Here is a 16,554-nt window from a genome sequence, read left to right as displayed (position 1 = left end):
TGCGCAAAAAACAGTCTATGAAATGTCTATGAAATGTTATCATCCAATAATAGCTGCCTGATACAAATAATGCAACTTATAAAAAATGCATGAAGATATAGAAAAAATAAAATACGAATCAAGTAGTTGCTTCAGGCCACTCGTAGTTGTACCTTTTAATTGCGTCATCGTCGACACGCCCTCTAGAATGGCGCTTCCGGACTGGACAGTGTATTTACTTTGTATTGCTTCAATATGTGGAGGGTTTTACATCTGTCGTTTTCCTAAATGCGCCAGAAACACTGCATGGAAAAACAGTCTGCTCGGTAAACTGATGGCTCGCACAGAGAAATCACTGTTTTGGATAGCGTAAGTGGCTTATTTGGCCTGCTGCGGCGGCAGTCAGTTTTATGTTTACACAGGCTACTGTTTATCCACTCTAACGTTATCGTAAATGATGTTTAACGTTACCTAAACAGATTTATAAGTGATATTGAAATATAAACGATTTACGTATGTAGACGTTCCCTTCAGTGAATGTCACCGATTTGTCATTTTATCATGGTCATTGATTAATGTATCTAATGAAAATCTACTTGCAGTAAAATGTAAAACGTCAACACTATGGCTAGATCAATGAAATGATGCTTTCTTATCAAACAAACTACTTTTAATGAAATATTAGCCTAAACACTTAGGAACATTCATTTACTCCCCTAATTGAATATTTAGTTTTAATTTACAATATTTCTGCCCAAATATCATACTCACTATTATAAGTATTAAAATGCCAGGGGGTGGGGGACAATTTCATAGGGGAACCTGCATAAAACACTCATCTTTAAAAACACTTCCAGGTACTCTCTGTATACGCGGACCAAACTTGGGTACATATTTCATAAGAGGCAGATTAGGAAAGCACGGGAGCGGTACCCCACTGGCCACTCCAGAACTCAACCTACTATAATAAACGGTGAGCAGAAACACCTTTTTCCATCATACACTCAACAGCTGATTACCAATAATTAATGTCACACTATTATTTTCAACAGGCATCAAGATAATACCAGTACCCATCTTATCAGACAACTACAGCTATGTGGTTATTGACACTGCATCCAATATTGCTGTTGTGGTTGATCCTGCCGACCCTCAGCCTGTTCAGGTTGGATTCAAAACAATTTTTTTCTGGATTATATATCTTACTGTAATGAAATTGCCAAACCCATGTGGTTGAGTTGAAATTACTCCCTCTTCCTCACTGGTTTACCAAAATTGTGGAAGACGGAATCATTTTCAGTTATTTTTATTGGAAATCTGTCATTGTAATGGACTGATTCCAGTTTTTCATTCTCACAAATGCAAAAGTAGTAGTATTATCAAAATATTTAGGACCCTTCATATACATGAAGAGATGCTTTCTGGGCATGTGTCATGTATAAAGTCACATGTCTGACACTTATCTTTCACGTGATATTAATCAGAGCCCTAGATTTGTTTTCTCATTTCTCATCTTATTTCAATGGTCTGTCTTCACACCCACACAGGCATGTCTAGAGGAAGAGGGGGCGGCATTACAAGCTGTTCTGTGCACGCACAAGCACTGGTAAGAGTAAATTTAAAAATGGCAAAATCTATACAGTCTGAATGCTGCGCAATGAAAGTATTCGCAGCAACGATGACAGAATGACGGTCTATTAGTTAATCAGTAACTAGATACGTTAGGACCACTTACTGTATCACCCATCAGTGTTGCGTTCAGGATGATTTATTTGTATTTTATTTTTATTATGAAGATCAGTTTAGCGTTGTAAGATCATATTGCATCAGTTCTAAGACACATGAGGCATCTAACAACCTTTAAAGGGTTGCTTCACTCAAAAATATTTTAAAAAATAATATCGTTTCAAACCCATATGATTGGGTTCCCCACTTTGTTCATCTTCGGAACACAAATGAAGATATCTTTAATATTCTCACCTTTTCCCCCATCCATTGAAAGTAAACAAAACCAAAATGTACATGCTTCACAAATTACAAAAAGACAAGAAATCTATATAAATAGACGTCTAGATAAATCTAATTTAGGGTTTTCCTTGACATAAAAACTTTGACCAATGCACATGCATAGAGCACATCAAATATGATAAAGATCTCTCTATAGAAAACTTGGATACTTTTACTATGTGTTTTTTGAAGCTTGAAAATGTTGGTTGCATCATGGATTGTCAATAGTTGGACGAATATTATGTAAGGATATTAAAAAATGTCTCAATTTGTGTTATGAAGATAAATGAAAGTGTTATGGGCTTAGAATGACATGAGAGTGAGAAAAGGATAGAATTTTAATTTCTGGGGGAACTTAACCACATCCAGATTGAATAGCTAGCTAAACACAAAAATGAAATCAAAGTATTTATATACATTTTCCCCCAACCAGGGACCACAGTGGAGGAAACAGGGCTCTGAAGAGGCGCTACAGTTCCTGTCGAGTGTATGGGAATGCTATGGACAACATTCCAGGCCTCACACAGTCAGTACCTTTTGAATATATAATAATTTCAGATGACGTTGGGTATCACTTGAGACCATGAGACGGACCACTTAAATGGATATTTTGTGAATTTAGCCCCCTTTCAGACAAAGACACAATAGATTTTGGAACTCGGCTGCACTTCAGGGCCTTCTTTACACCTGGGCACACAGTGGGTCACATGATCTACCTGCTCGATGGCCGGGTGATCGGTGGCCCCAGCAGCTTGTTTTCAGGGGATCTGGTATTCCTCTCTGGATGTGGTGAGTGTGGCATTAAACATTGTTATCTCAGTGTGCTCTAAAAATGTCATTGTATCATTTTTGTTTAAAATATTTGTAGTGTTATTGTTCCCTGCCTTCAATGTTTGACATTTAGTGTACAAATGCTTAAATTACGATTTACCCCATAACGATGCACAGCAAGGCATGTCAACTGCATGTAAGAATTCTTAAATCTAGCTAGGTCTATTTAAAGCTCTGTGACTCATTTCCTACCCTTGTAGGGAGAATGTTTGAAGGTAATGCCTCAACTATGTTGTCATCTCTGGATACTGTGGGATCGCTGAACGATGATACTCTGCTTTGGCCTGGTATGAAAAGTCTTTTTTTATATAGTCTTTTCACACTTGAAGTTGTTAACCAGAGTCAATTTTGTCCTTAGGTTATTCGTTTCATGTTTCAGACTGTTCATACTTTATCCTGGGATCATAATAAATACTGGATAGTCAGTTATTTTGGGTTTATTGGACAAGTACAGAACATAACCTGTTTGCGTGTCTCTTCATGACTCCAATTAAAGCTTTTGGTGGCAATTTTGAACATTTCCCTTTGGCGCTGAAACTAAGCACAATGCATGAGAGTGTCTGCAACTATATAAATTGTATTCATTATTTATGTATTTATGGCATTCTTGCACCACATTTAGGGCTGTTTAGTAGTTAACCCTGGGTCATTCTAAACCCTGGGTAAATGGAATCCTGAGTTATTTTGCTACACATTTCACACTGCTCATAATTTACCCGGGGTTAATTAATCCTGGGTATTCATAAACTGACGTTTTACACTGTACATTCCTAAACCCTGGGTAAACGTTCTTATTTGCATATTTGCAATGTCATTGATTGGATGAGCCCAGTATGCAACCTGTTTACATAAAGGCATAATACATAAATCATGATACACAATGTAGCATTGCGCATCCTTATATTATATTGTCGACTGTATTTTTTTCTGAATGGGTTTTGCGGACTATAGAGGCAAGAATTAAGCGGTGCTAACTCTACTCCAGAAACAGGGATTTATAACCCCTGGTAAAAAGCAGTGCGAACCCCGCTTCTAAATTACAAGTGTGAAACGTTGCTTTACCTGGGGTTTGTTGTAAATTTCAGAAGTGAAGCAGGAGACATGGATTTATTTTACATTTACATTTATTCATTTAGCTGACGCTTTTATCCAAAGCGACTTACAATTGCTATATGTCAGAGGTCGCACGCCTCTGGAGCAACTAGGGGTTAAGTGTCTTGCTCAGGGACACATTGGTGTCTCACAGTGGATTCGAACCCGGGTCTCTCACACCAAAGGCATGTGTCTTATCCACTGTGCCATCACCACCCCATCATTTATCTTCATTGAGAACATGAGGTGTTGACAGCTGCAGTCAGGCAGTGTACATTGTAGTTAATTTAGATTTTAGGAGGCAGTGCTTAGAAAATGGAGTCAAAGCACCTGGGTGACGACCTTAAACTAAGCATGCAAAAGACGTATCCAGGTATAGGAACCCGCCTCAGACTCTAGTTACCAGTTCTAATCCAATCATAACTATTCAAAGAATGGGACGGGCTCCAACAGCCATTAAAGACAAAAGGGGCTCAGCAGCAATCTGACGCATTTGTCTTACAATAAAGAGAACAGGACTGGCAGGAACCTCTTGCTAAAAACTTTGCTTAACAGAATCATTCATCTGATGTCATCATCTTTACCTTAAATCTAAAAACAATGTACTTCCCCTTAATTTTTCATGTGATGTTATGAAAGGATGTAGGATCAGCAGATCTTAAACAGATTCTTAAATTTGTAACCCCACCGGTTTAAAAGCGGGGACGATAACCTGGGATTATGTGTAGTGTGAAAAGCCCTGTTTTGAATCATATACTGGATTTAACCCAGGGTTAATTGTAATGTGACAAGCCTGTTTGTAATTTTGTGCACAACTTTTTGGTTTTATGCTTTTGTAAACTAGCACTTGGATGTGATTCTAGGGAAAAGCTTCATGTTCATGTTAATAAAGTTGGTCTTTTTTTCTCAGGGCATGAGTATGCTGAAGATAACCTTCTGTTTGCTGCTGAAGTGGAGCCTTGCAATGTTGTACGGGAGCAGAAGCTGCAGTGGGTGCAGCAACAGAGAAGTCAGAGATTGTGTACAGTAAGGAAGATGAGAATTCTATTAAAAATCCTCCTATCAAATAAGGCCAAGATGCCCAAGACAGTCCAACATAATTGTTACATTTCGAGACATTAAATAATATTAAATAATCTAAATAATATTCCGACCAGCCAAGCTTGATTTAAAGGAATAGTTCACCCAAAAATTAAAATTCAGTCAATTACTCACCCTTATATCGTTTAGTCTTTCATTCATCTTCAGAACACAAGTTAAGATATTTTTAAAGAAATCTGAAAGATTTCATCATTTAGGCTTTTATTAAGCCATTGATCAGCGAATGTACATAGAGCACTCAAATTTGGTAAATGTAAGCTCGAGCACATTTTAGGTGTGGTTGAGCTATTTACCATGTTTGATCAATCAATCAATTGATCGCTGATCAATGTTTTTATGCAAATAAAAGACTAAATTCAATCTGTTTGTCTTGTGAAGCGATTGTTTCTCTTCACAATACTTTAATGAAATAAATTGCACTTAATATGGATTTATTTTATAATCTCTTTATGAACATTTTGAACCATCAGAGTTTTGGGTGAACAGATTGTCAGTGACATAAAACTCAGATTTCATTAAAAATATCTTTTGTGTTTCGAAGATGAGCGAAAGTCTTATGAGCGACATGAGAGTGGCAAATTAATAATAGAATTTAAATGTTTGGGTGAACTAACCCCTTTAAATGTAATTATCTCTCCTCTTCATACAGTGTCCATCCACTCTAGCAGAGGAGAAGCAATACAATCCTTTCCTGCGGAGCCACTCCCAGGATCTCCAGGGGGCTCTGGGCCTGCAGCAGAAGCAGGACGAGGACTGGACGTCGTATCGCGCCCGTGTTTTAGAGGAGCTGCGCAGACAGAAGGACATTTTTAAGGACCGATAATGCTTTTAACCACTTACATTTATTTGGAGGCTGCAACCACTGAAACCATTCCAAGCTTAACATGTACTGCTCCCTTCAAGAGAGCTGGATTAAAAGCATTAACTTAAATTGAATTTAAACAGTGACCTGAAAAGTGAAGGTTTTGTGCAGAGACTGAACTTGACTTGGGCATTATTTTGTATACAAAAATAGGTTTCTTTGAACTTTAAGTATTTGGTAGACTCTGAAAGGCATTGTTTGAACTGAAATATATTTCAATTTTTCTTGTTTTTTTCCTTGACGTTACCCTTGACTGTGTTTGAGCTGTTCCTTTTTAAAATGACCAGCGTTTTGAATAACTATGGTACCACAAGCACTGATATTTATGTACGTGTTGTCATAATAAACACATGAATTACTTACTAATATGTCTGTAGATGTCCATGTGTTGCACTGTGGAGATTTTGTGGCGTGATTACAAGAAGGTTTACGATAGTTGTTAACATCGTTACCAAGGAAACCAAAGATGCTAATAAGTTGGAGGCATGAACGAAAAACACAATTTAGACCCTAAATAACAAGGTTAACATGCCTAATGTAGATGCAGTTTTCTGTTTTCTGTCGTGTTAAAGCAATATGTGTCAGTTTGTAGTTGATTCTGTTTATTCTGCTTTTTAATAGCATTAGCAAAGTAACGTTAGCTCGTTTGATAATTTGCTGAAGCACCGAGCTGTTAAAAGCAATATACAATCCAGGTTTAAAGAACCAAAGACGCGCGTGGTTTTAAAATTCTCAGTATTATTGAGAATATCGATTTTATATAAGTATATATAGGTCACAGTTGGGCAATTACAAAGACATGGAAGAGAATGAAACCGAAAAACTGAAAGCTTCAGTTAATGCAGTGGAGTTTATTCACGGCATTGGTAAGTAATTTTTTGTGTTTTGTTTTTTTTCATTAGTAAGTAATTTAAACATGATTATGATTCAATAAATGACGTCACTTCTAAAGTTTGCCTGTCAGAGATGCTATTTTATGTTCAGGGACCATCTGTTAATGACATCAAGGTCCTTCACGTTCATAAAGTTGCACTGTATGCCTATTAATATTTGTCTTCTTTTTATGTATAACTTGAACAGTGTATATATATATATATATATATATATATATATATATATATATATATATTTGATTTACTATGATAACTTTGCAGGACGGAGGCTTTGTGCCAGTATTGTGATAAAACATGAAGCGCTGACCTCTACATAAATGTGTCCTTAATATTGAATGCACTGAATGTTTCTGCAAGTATTTTCAGATCCACTAACTGTGATCACCATGAATTAATCTACAGTCAAGAGACTAACAGTACGTGATTGCAATGGACTTCTAATTGCAAGCCACTTCTGCTGTCACTTACAGGGTCCAGGGATCTGGACGATTGTTTGTTTGCGGATTCACTTGTGACTGTGTCAGATTCGGGCAGGGAGATGGGAGACTTCTCTGTGAGCGTCACCAAGGCGAGCTATAACGAGGAGCTTTGCTATCTGGTCCATGCCAACAGTCATGGAGCGATCGATGACATTCCTTGTGGCACATCCATTAAAGGTGTGAATTATTTTTTCTCTTTATTATGTGTTAGTGAGAACACACATGGCATTTGTATAATTTTCTCAATCTTTTCTTAAAGTTTGTTTAACTCTGTGTTTGTTCCCTTGTGTTGTTGCCAGCCTACATATCCAGAAAGCTTGAGATACTGGAAGAGAATCATCATGAATATGTAAAGGTATCTTCTCTATCAACTTAAAGCAAAGTTTATGAAAAAAGTAGGGTAGGTTCTGTTTAATTCAGTTTAATGTTATATAAACAATAAATGAAATAATCTAAATTGAAATGTAAAGCCACCCAAATCTGAGGTGTTTTAAACATTCCAGCTGGAAAAGCAGACGGTGGACCGGAAGGTACATATTGTTAGACAGGATGATCAACTAGTGGTAAACAGGATCATCTCAGAGAAAGAGGTGAGTACTATGTTGCACAACATATGTTGAATACGTTTACTTAAATATGTGCAAAAATTTCTCATCTTTTAACTAATTGTTTAGGAAGTGAAGACTCAAACCCACACATTTCCTTTGAGTTCTCTAAAAGGCTTTGTGTCTGAGGCGTCCAACTTCCTGATCCTACGCATTCTGGCTCGGCAGAAGACTGTTCCAGAATACATGACGTTCCTGTCATTTGATGCAGATACTGTGCTTTCTAAATCAGTTTATGTAAGTCCAGGGAGATTATTGCTTATAGTTCAACCCTTGGATGTTATTTATAGGCCAAATCTATATGAACAGTACATGATTGAAGGTGGTGGGCTGTTCATTTTTGCGTGATCCACTTGTTTGCTTCAGAGAGCACTTGGGTGGAAGAAGCAGATGATTGGGGAAGAGTTAGTCGATATCTTTGGGATTGAAAGGACTGTCTCCTCTGCAAATGACTCCTCAGCAACTTGGCATTGCTACTTCATGCCTGATGGGTAGAATACTCTCTTCGTTTTTTGCTACAAAGGAAAACTTGACATCTGTTTCTCATAAGAGTGGATGATAGCTGTTGATTAGCGTCCTTCGAACAAAACCAAAGCTGCCATACATAGTTGTTTACAAACTCAAAGCTTTTTTCAGCAACTACAGACGTTTTAAAGATTTGACCTTTGTTTGAACAATAACTTTACAGAAGTTTTAAAGATTTGACCTTTGTTTGAACATTAACGTTTCCTAAAATATTTTACACTTAGGCATCTGGCAAGCAGAGTGCAGTTGGGCTCACCTGCAATTATGAAGCTACTGCATTTGCCTTTATTGCTCGATGGAGGTTTGAAGACTTTAACGCTTTGCAGTCTGCTCCTTTGTGATCAGAAGAATCTTTAAACTTTAAAGAAAAAAAATTCTGAATAAAACAAAGGTTTTGCTTTTTCTTTCTTTTTTTAGTGGAGAAAGACCACATTCCTGTGTTTGAGAAGAAGCCACTCATCTGGGAGGAAGATATTGAGCTTTACTCAAAGTTTCTTGACAGAAAGGTGCCTATAACTGTTCATAAGCATTTAACTCATACCACATATCACATATGTTGTGTGTGATAATTAATTGTTTAAAAAGACTTGTTAGTGTTTATTAAAATATACTGTCAGGTCCAAGCCCATGTTGAAACTCTGGGTTTCAAAATCTAATTTCAACCTGAAAATAAATTATTTTATAAATTTGAGGAATTTAGCACAAAACTACAACATTAAATAAAGGTCAATTTTAAGCAAATTTTTTTAAAAGCAAATTTGTGACTCATTGTCACTTGTTTATGGCACAGGAGGAACTCAAAGCGGACTACTCCTCCTACATCAGACAACACCCTGAGCTAAAGCCTTTAATGGCAGACTTCCTGCAGTTCCTGCTGTTGAGGAAACCTCAAGACGTCTTCTCCTTTGCTCGTGACTTTTTTGCACCCTTTGCCTCTCAAAGTCCTTCAGGAAAAACCCATAATGACTCACAATAATTTCCATAGGGATAATAAACACTAGCAAATTGTGTGATGATGTAGCAGAGATTGAAAATAAAGGTTTTCTTCTAATAATGCCTTGGTATAATGACTATGCTTTTTTGAATGTACTGTAATTGATTCATATGGATGTCTTTGTGGATTGGTAGTGCAGTAATAAAGAAATATTGCACTGAATGTTTGCCCATATAAAACAATACCTAAAACAGTAAACATTCTAACAAGTAAAACATTCTACCTTGTCTTGTCATATAACATAAATAATTTTAATTTAATTGTATATAGAAAATAGCTGAAGCAGTATTTATTCTGCTTATAAACTCTTTATTTGTCTATATTCTAAAGTATTTCTTTAGAATTCCATGACTCAAAGTTAATCCCCAGAATTACACACATTGGTGAACACACCCTTATGCTACTTCCTGAGTCCCTGGTTAAATTGAAGAGGCTGAAACTGAAAGTAAAACCGCTAAACAGCTTTAGCATGTTGAGCAGACTATTGATTTTGGTACCACGAAATTTACGTTGATTTTATTTCAGTTGGATGTTGTACATGTAAAGGTAAGAGAATGTTTGAGCATTTTAGTTGATTGTTCGTTCGAGTTCAATTTCATGGATGTGTTTGTCAAAATTTAGTTCAGGGTTCGTTTGATTTTAGCTGTAGCATTGTAGCTCTCTACTCTATGAACAACAAGGTTTTTGGTAACTGTTACAGTTGACAGGAAATTACAAGCAGTGGCAGTTAGTCTCGTAAAGCGTAACAGTATACACTTAATCTAAAACTATTTTTTTGTAACGTTACTTGTATAAATGTTATACATTTCGTACTACACTCGTTATTGCTAGTTTTAAAAAATCTTATCACACCGCAGAACTATCAGGTGATTTGCAAATAGGTCTACGTGACGAAAAATTCACACTTAACCCGAGGTTAATTGTCCGAACGCAGGGTATGTTATCACATCAAAAGTCATGTGTGTTTCTCGGTAGTTTTGTATGATACGATCAAACATCTAGCTCAAAACTTAAAATTTTAGTATTATGAAATTAGTAACGTTATTCTGTTTTCCAAACTAAAATTCCCATTATCATATTTTATATCTGTGAACGCAATAAAAACACCGGAAATACATTAAACTATATCGTGAAGGTTCTTAACGTTTCTCAGGACAGAGTGTAGCCTAAGTTATTAGGCCTACTATAAATGTTGGGCAAGTTGAGACATGTTTTTGAACTTGGTATCAGAGTAAAAGTTAACAAGTTCTTTTGATTTAAATTAATTAAGTAAATAAATAATTAAAATGGATTAAAAGAAGATGTAGTTGTTAAGTAATCAATTTAAACTATTTGCAAATAATAACTTACTTCATTTAAAACAAATATGTACACATTCGCTCATGAGTATGTCTTGTGAAAAAACCGACAATGTTTCTTGTCTAAGTGTCACATTCAGTTTTAAATCACATAAATCATGTAAATAAGCATATTTTCAATTCAAAATAGCAAAATTTGATTAATAAAAGATTAGCAATTGGTATCACTGGATATTATACTTTTAAAATTTTGAGATATTTACAAATTATCAAAGTCTGATTTTTCTTTCACTGTGCATCATGTTGGAATTCGATTTTAGCACTCGTTTTCTGTGAACATTATGTCCCGTCTTCTTTGTTTTGATTGGTCATCTTGATCATTTTGATATTGACTTGCACTGTTAGACTGCTGAGCCAGACCGGCCTAAAAATTTAATTTATAAAGATATTTTTTTTGTCATCCTAAAAATAAATAGAGTAGTGTTTAATAGAGTGCATCAGAGCCGCATCAAGAATATCAAATAATTGAGGGGATGATTTGGTCACGTCTTAATTATTGGAGGGGAATTGTCCTCCTCAATGTCTATGGTGGTTTCAGTCCTGTCACAAAGTATGTGCTTTCTAAGGTTGTTTAAAATGTTTTTCCTTTATTTCATTGACTTTCTATTTTTCATTATGCAGCAGAATATGGATCCTCGGAAGTTTCATAAGATTGACGAGAACCTGACAAGTACTGATGTGGCCCTGCTGAAGTTTCTGTGCATAGACCTGATTCCCAAGAAGCGTTTGGAGTCGGTGATAGATGCCAAAGACCTGTTCCTGCGACTGGATGAGCAAGCACTGCTTGATGACTTGCTACTTGTCCCTGAGCTTCTGATCACAATTGGACGTCTTGACTTGCTTGACATCTTGAACACATCGAAAGAGGAAGTGGAAAGAAAACTGCCAGAACGTGAATGTCCTAGTAAAGGTGTCTCACCCTACAGGTATGAAGAAAATTCCCAACGATCTGTAAATATAGATTACTACAATAAATTGTCTGATAGAGATAAGCACACTGACGTGCTAAATAAGATCCATAGAAGTCAAGAACACTATCACTATCCAGATCAATAGAAGTCAAGAACACTATCACTATCAATATCAAATAATTTTCTTGGAAAATGCAGCTTGTTCTTACTCTACTTTTAATATTTGATGTCACAATGTGTGTGCCTTGTTTTTTTGTTTTTTTCCTCTCCTCATCAGAAAGATGCTTTTTGAAATAGCTGAAGACATTACAGAAGAAAACCTTCGCTCTGTAAAGTTCCTTTTGGAACTTCCAAGGGCAAAACTAGGATCATCGGCTGTGAGTTTTATCTTAATCCCTGAAGTTATAATGTTAGTGCAGATTGCACACAAATAATAAATTATTGTGAAAGTGGAATATGTAATTGCTGATAAAGAACTACTTTGACTGCAAAATCTAGCTTTGTAAATGAACATTCTTTTTTCCATTTTATTTCATAAAAAAATGGTTGTTATTTTTTTGTCTACTATTTACAGTAATTATGGGTTGCTCTTTAACCTGTTGTTTTATTTGAACCATACAGACACTTCTAGATGTTCTGATTGAGATGGAAAAGCAACAGAGGCTTGGGGAAAACAACCTCGATGAACTTTGCAATATTCTTAAGCAATGTGACAAACAGCTGGCCTATAGGATAGAGGAGTTCCAAGAAGATTTAGAACTAGGTTTCTGATAAAATCAAATGAATTATCTATATCTGCTCTTCTCATTTGTCCAAACATTTACAACAATGTTTTGTTTTGTTTTTTCATTTTTGAAGCGAGTCACAGACTCCCTCTACAGGAAATTTCTTTACCCGGTGTAAGTAAGCCAAATCTTAAGATGTGTTTAGATACACAATTTTCACATAGTATGACACAAATCATTCTCATGATGTGGTTATTTTAAATTGTAGTGGTCTGGGGATCCCCTGCCAAGGATTTATGTATTTATTTATTTTGCTTAACTGCTTTAAAATGGTTATTTTTTTCAATTTTAGATAGAATATGTAAAGAAAATGACATGTAAATGAAATGAATAACTGGGAATTGTATTAAAACTTAATTTTCCTCCCATTTTCACCTCAAAATTTTGGGTAGGCTGTGCCTCCTTTGCCTCCCCAAATGAGCCGCCACTGATTTGGGTAATCTTAGAAAATTTGTAAAAACATTTACACCCACAAAATCTAAAGCAGTGTTCCTCAACCAGACTTTATATTGACCTTCAAGTGGTGAGCCAACAAAAGAGAACCAAATTATTTGTAAAAATGTAAAAAAAACAATATTATTAGATTCTTCTCATGTTTATAATTGTTGCATGTGATCGTGTTTTAATGCAGTCTAAGTCATATTTCATTGCCTTATATGCTAAGCGCTGTTTCCTCTCTAAGTTTAGTCAAGCCTTTTTGTTTTGCTAACATAACAAAATACAGTTACACTAGTGTTGTTTTTACCCTGCTGTACACAATAGAATGGCAGTCCTTTATTTGTGTTGTTGAGAACCACACATCTACAGCTTATATCAGCAATCAATATTTTCACATAAATGAACATTCTAGAAATGAAGAACCTTTGAAAATACCAGTTAATAATAGTTGTAGTCCCATTCTAATACAGAGTGCAATGATAAATATACTGTTTATAATATATAATATAATTGTTTCTCTTTCCTCCACATCTTGCCGTCAACACAGCAATTGCACATAGAGAGATTGGAAGAACGTGAGTTATATATGTTATAGATTGCTGAACATTAATGGTCTTTTAAAATGTATCTATCTCTAACCTTATACATTTTTCCTTAGGGAGAAGAGGCTCTTCTGTTGGCTCGGTTTTCACCGATTCAGACACTCCACCCATGGTAAAAATGGTAGATTACTTTTTATTCTTAATTGTTTCATTGTTAAATTATGGTTGAATGACAAACTATTCGATGCACCATTACTATAGATGTTTAGTTCTATGGTTTCACACTCCTATGTCAATTAAAAACAAATGCTCAGCAGGTAACACTTCTGGGTTCTGGTGAAAAGCTGTTTTATGTTAGCGCTTCACTCAAATTGAAATGAAAATTTACAAAAAAAATGATCAGGATTGTTGTATCAGTACACATCCAGGATTTCACATCAATTATGAGTAATTTATGGATCAGGGTCATTATGATCAACTGTTTTCATAGAACCCAATAGTCCCACAGCTGATAGATTTGAACTTTTCATTCAAGGCATAGCACATACTAATAACAAAAGGGTATTTTTAATTTCCATAGTTCCACAGCTGAGACAAAAAGGATTTAACAATGATCTTCTATGAATAAGATGTGTGATTGTTGTGTACTGGCTATTTGTGTAATATGTTAATGTAATTTTAATGTGATTTGCTTTGCATTCATGTAGTCAGATGAATATTATAACATGACTCAGCGGCCTCTTGGATACTGTCTAATCATCAACAACTACAGATTTAAACATAATACCTCATATAGCAACCGTGAAGGGACTAATAAGGACAGAGGTATTTTGGGTATTAACCCTTTTTTATCTCTTTTGTATTATTCCTTAAAATTGTGACTTCTAAATGAACACTTTCTCTCTCTATTTCTGTAGATGATCTTTTAAACTTGTTTGAGAGAATGCATTTCTTGGTTGAGGTGCGGGACGATCTGCTAGCATCAAATATAAAAGATGTAATAAAGGAGTTTGCAGAAAAGGATCATAGTCAAATGGGCGCTTTCGTCTGCTGTGTCCTCTCGCATGGAGAGAAAGGCGTGGTGTTGGGCACAGATGGTGTACCGGTTGAAATCCGTGAACTCACACAGCCTTTTGCTGAATGCCGCAAACTAGTTAGCAAGCCCAAGCTTTTCTTCATTCAGGCCTGTCAGGGTAATGAGGGCCAGAATGCTGCATGGACGACAGATGGACAAGACGATACAGAAGAAGGAACATTTGAAGAAAGAACACTTGAAGAAGGAACATTTGAAGAAAGAACACTTGAAGAAGGAACACTTGAAGAAAGAACACTTGAAGAAGGAACACTTGAGGAAGGAACACTTGAGGAAGATGCTCATAGTACTGCATTGCGCAGTGTTCCCATTGAATCTGATTTCCTAATCGGAATGGCCACAGTAGAACAATACCAGTCCTATCGCCACATTAAAGACGGGTCTATCTATATCCAGGAGCTCTGTAGACAGCTGCAGATCTGCTCCAGGTGAGTTAAAAACATAGAGGACTCATTCATGCCTTGAATGAAAGATATACACATTACTTTTTAGATGTGCCTTTGCTGGGTCCGTGTAAAGTCATGTTCCAGTTCTGTGATGTTTACTTTGCAGTCTTTAGTTTCCACCAGTCATCCCATCTTTTTCCACCAGTTTGACCCATTTATGCAGATTAAGTAATTCTATTCATGCATGCACTTCCATTCAAAAGTTTGGCGTCAGGTTTGGTTTTGTTTTAAAAGAAATGAATATTTTTATTCAGCAAGGACATTATGAAGGACACAGGGAATTATGTTCTTCGTGATGCGAGGTTAAAATTATTTGCCAATGCTTTTGCGTTTACTCGTAAAAGGGAACGCAAAAGCATTTCCAAAGAATTTTTCCTCCCATTTCATTATTTTTTTCCTTCACTATGTCCGGGGATCCATAGAGGGAGGTTCCCCTTCAGTAGAAATCGAGCTCCAGGCCCCCCAATGCCTCTGGGCCCCCTACTACACACTGTGCCCCTTTTCCGCCCTAAGCGACAGCCCTGTTTCCTCTACACTTCAGAGAAAATGCAGTGAGCACCTGGGAGGCAATAGAGATCCTGTCTCTTTCTAAACCTTACTGCAGTGGTGTCATGTAGAACATTGTTACTTTAGAAAAATGTTGGTCTGCACAGTGTTTGATCACCTTTTTTGTCAAATACTTTCTTATTTGTATGCCTTTAAAGAGACACTGCCTCCCTTGCCTCCTTGGAGAAAATGCTCCTGTAGAATATGCATGATGGTTTAATTTAGATGGATCCATATTAAAGTCTGCTTATCTGCTTTTTCTGATAGAAACGAGGATATCTTGTCCATCCTGACAAAGGTAAACCGTGAAGTGAGCACCAAAGTTTTGAAAGGGTACAAGCAGATGCCTGAACCTCGATATACCCTCACCAAGAAGCTGGTTCTTCCCATGGACTGAAGCTTCTGATTGCCTTTAGTATGACTGGATTTATGCCGGACAAGTTTATATTATTCCGTTACTCAGAATCTATATTATTCTTTCAGGGAGGATCGAGAGACTTTGGTACTATAGAGTCATATTGATCTTGCTATGTCTTAGAGTCTGTTCTTAATTATTAAATAAGGTTATGAGATTCGGTTTATTGCACAGAGTTATGGAAATTTGGTTATATGTTTAAACAATGCAATTTAAGAGTACATAAAATATTTAATGTGATTCCTATACCAGCAGTCTAAATAATTTAGTTTTGAATGCTGTTGTAAATGCAGATCTATTGATATTTCTGAAAGAACTAAAAACCCAGAGAGTTTAAAGTTGTTAAAGACTTTAAAACGGTAAGAAATAACTGATGTATAGAAAATAATAAACTAATTAGACATTCTTAAAAGTGTCTTTTTTAATTATTTAATTTTCTCCTGCAATTTTAAGCTTGTCATTTATTTTTGGTAAGGGAGAGTTAGTTTGTTAAATATGAAATTTCTTATTTGTAAATTGTATTAAATGTATTGACAGTTACCTCAAACGACATGGGTATTAGTGTATTAAGACTTCAAATACTTTGGGGGTGGCTTGGTGTCTGTCTGAAACCGGTTTCCCAGGAGGGTACTTCATAAAAATTGCTTGACTT

The 16,554-nt window shown here is 36.0% G+C and overlaps 3 protein-coding genes across 3 annotated transcripts; all 3 read left to right on the top strand.

Annotated features, from left to right (window-relative positions):
- The first annotated feature begins 160 nt into the window (after window positions 1-160).
- On the top strand, window positions 161-6,238 carry pnkd (PNKD metallo-beta-lactamase domain containing). Its single transcript, XM_077199310.1, has 9 exons — window positions 161-348; window positions 837-952; window positions 1,032-1,144; window positions 1,527-1,585; window positions 2,420-2,512; window positions 2,609-2,775; window positions 3,018-3,104; window positions 4,820-4,935; window positions 5,660-6,238. Exons 1-9 carry the CDS (start codon window positions 188-190, stop codon window positions 5,831-5,833), a joined length of 1,086 nt encoding a protein of 361 aa, XP_077055425.1. The 5' UTR covers window positions 161-187; the 3' UTR covers window positions 5,834-6,238.
- Window positions 6,239-6,258: 20 nt separating this feature from the next.
- On the top strand, window positions 6,259-9,428 carry catip (ciliogenesis associated TTC17 interacting protein). The gene is made up of 9 exons (XM_077199313.1): window positions 6,259-6,738; window positions 7,236-7,421; window positions 7,544-7,599; window positions 7,748-7,834; window positions 7,919-8,086; window positions 8,216-8,340; window positions 8,599-8,675; window positions 8,792-8,880; window positions 9,165-9,428. The coding sequence occupies exons 1-9, from the start codon at window positions 6,672-6,674 to the stop codon at window positions 9,348-9,350; spliced, it is 1,041 nt and encodes a 346-aa protein (XP_077055428.1). The 5' UTR covers window positions 6,259-6,671; the 3' UTR covers window positions 9,351-9,428.
- Window positions 9,429-9,764: 336 nt separating this feature from the next.
- On the top strand, window positions 9,765-16,314 carry casp8 (caspase 8, apoptosis-related cysteine peptidase). Its single transcript, XM_077199309.1, has 10 exons — window positions 9,765-9,914; window positions 11,348-11,652; window positions 11,915-12,014; window positions 12,259-12,400; window positions 12,496-12,536; window positions 13,408-13,435; window positions 13,519-13,574; window positions 14,110-14,227; window positions 14,320-14,923; window positions 15,755-16,314. Exons 2-10 carry the CDS (start codon window positions 11,354-11,356, stop codon window positions 15,882-15,884), a joined length of 1,518 nt encoding a protein of 505 aa, XP_077055424.1. The 5' UTR covers window positions 9,765-9,914; window positions 11,348-11,353; the 3' UTR covers window positions 15,885-16,314.
- The last annotated feature ends 240 nt before the right edge of the window (window positions 16,315-16,554 follow it).

The sequence above is a fragment of the Siphateles boraxobius genome, unplaced genomic scaffold (assembly GCF_051911475.1).
Source record: "Siphateles boraxobius isolate OS27281-9 unplaced genomic scaffold, OSU_SipBor_1 41, whole genome shotgun sequence".
Lineage (NCBI taxonomy): Eukaryota > Metazoa > Chordata > Actinopteri > Cypriniformes > Leuciscidae > Siphateles > Siphateles boraxobius.
Note: the sequence above shows the minus strand (reverse complement) of the source record. Positions and strands in the feature narration are given on the sequence as shown.

Coding starts and splice junctions, on each gene's coding strand:
- catip (XM_077199313.1), top strand. CDS start 6,672: ATGGAAGAGAATGAAACCGAAAAACTGAAAGCTTCAGTTAATGCAGTG. Junction 8,087..8,215: donor TGCTTTCTAAATCAGTTTAT/GTAAGTCCAGGG, acceptor TGTTTGCTTCAG/AGAGCACTTGGGTGGAAGAA. Junction 8,881..9,164: donor CAAAGTTTCTTGACAGAAAG/GTGCCTATAACT, acceptor TTTATGGCACAG/GAGGAACTCAAAGCGGACTA.
- casp8 (XM_077199309.1), top strand. CDS start 11,354: ATGGATCCTCGGAAGTTTCATAAGATTGACGAGAACCTGACAAGTACT. Junction 12,015..12,258: donor CAAAACTAGGATCATCGGCT/GTGAGTTTTATC, acceptor TGAACCATACAG/ACACTTCTAGATGTTCTGAT. Junction 14,924..15,754: donor CAGCTGCAGATCTGCTCCAG/GTGAGTTAAAAA, acceptor TTTTTCTGATAG/AAACGAGGATATCTTGTCCA.
- pnkd (XM_077199310.1), top strand. CDS start 188: ATGGCGCTTCCGGACTGGACAGTGTATTTACTTTGTATTGCTTCAATA. Junction 349..836: donor AAATCACTGTTTTGGATAGC/GTAAGTGGCTTA, acceptor AAACACTTCCAG/GTACTCTCTGTATACGCGGA. Junction 3,105..4,819: donor TGATACTCTGCTTTGGCCTG/GTATGAAAAGTC, acceptor TTTTTTTCTCAG/GGCATGAGTATGCTGAAGAT.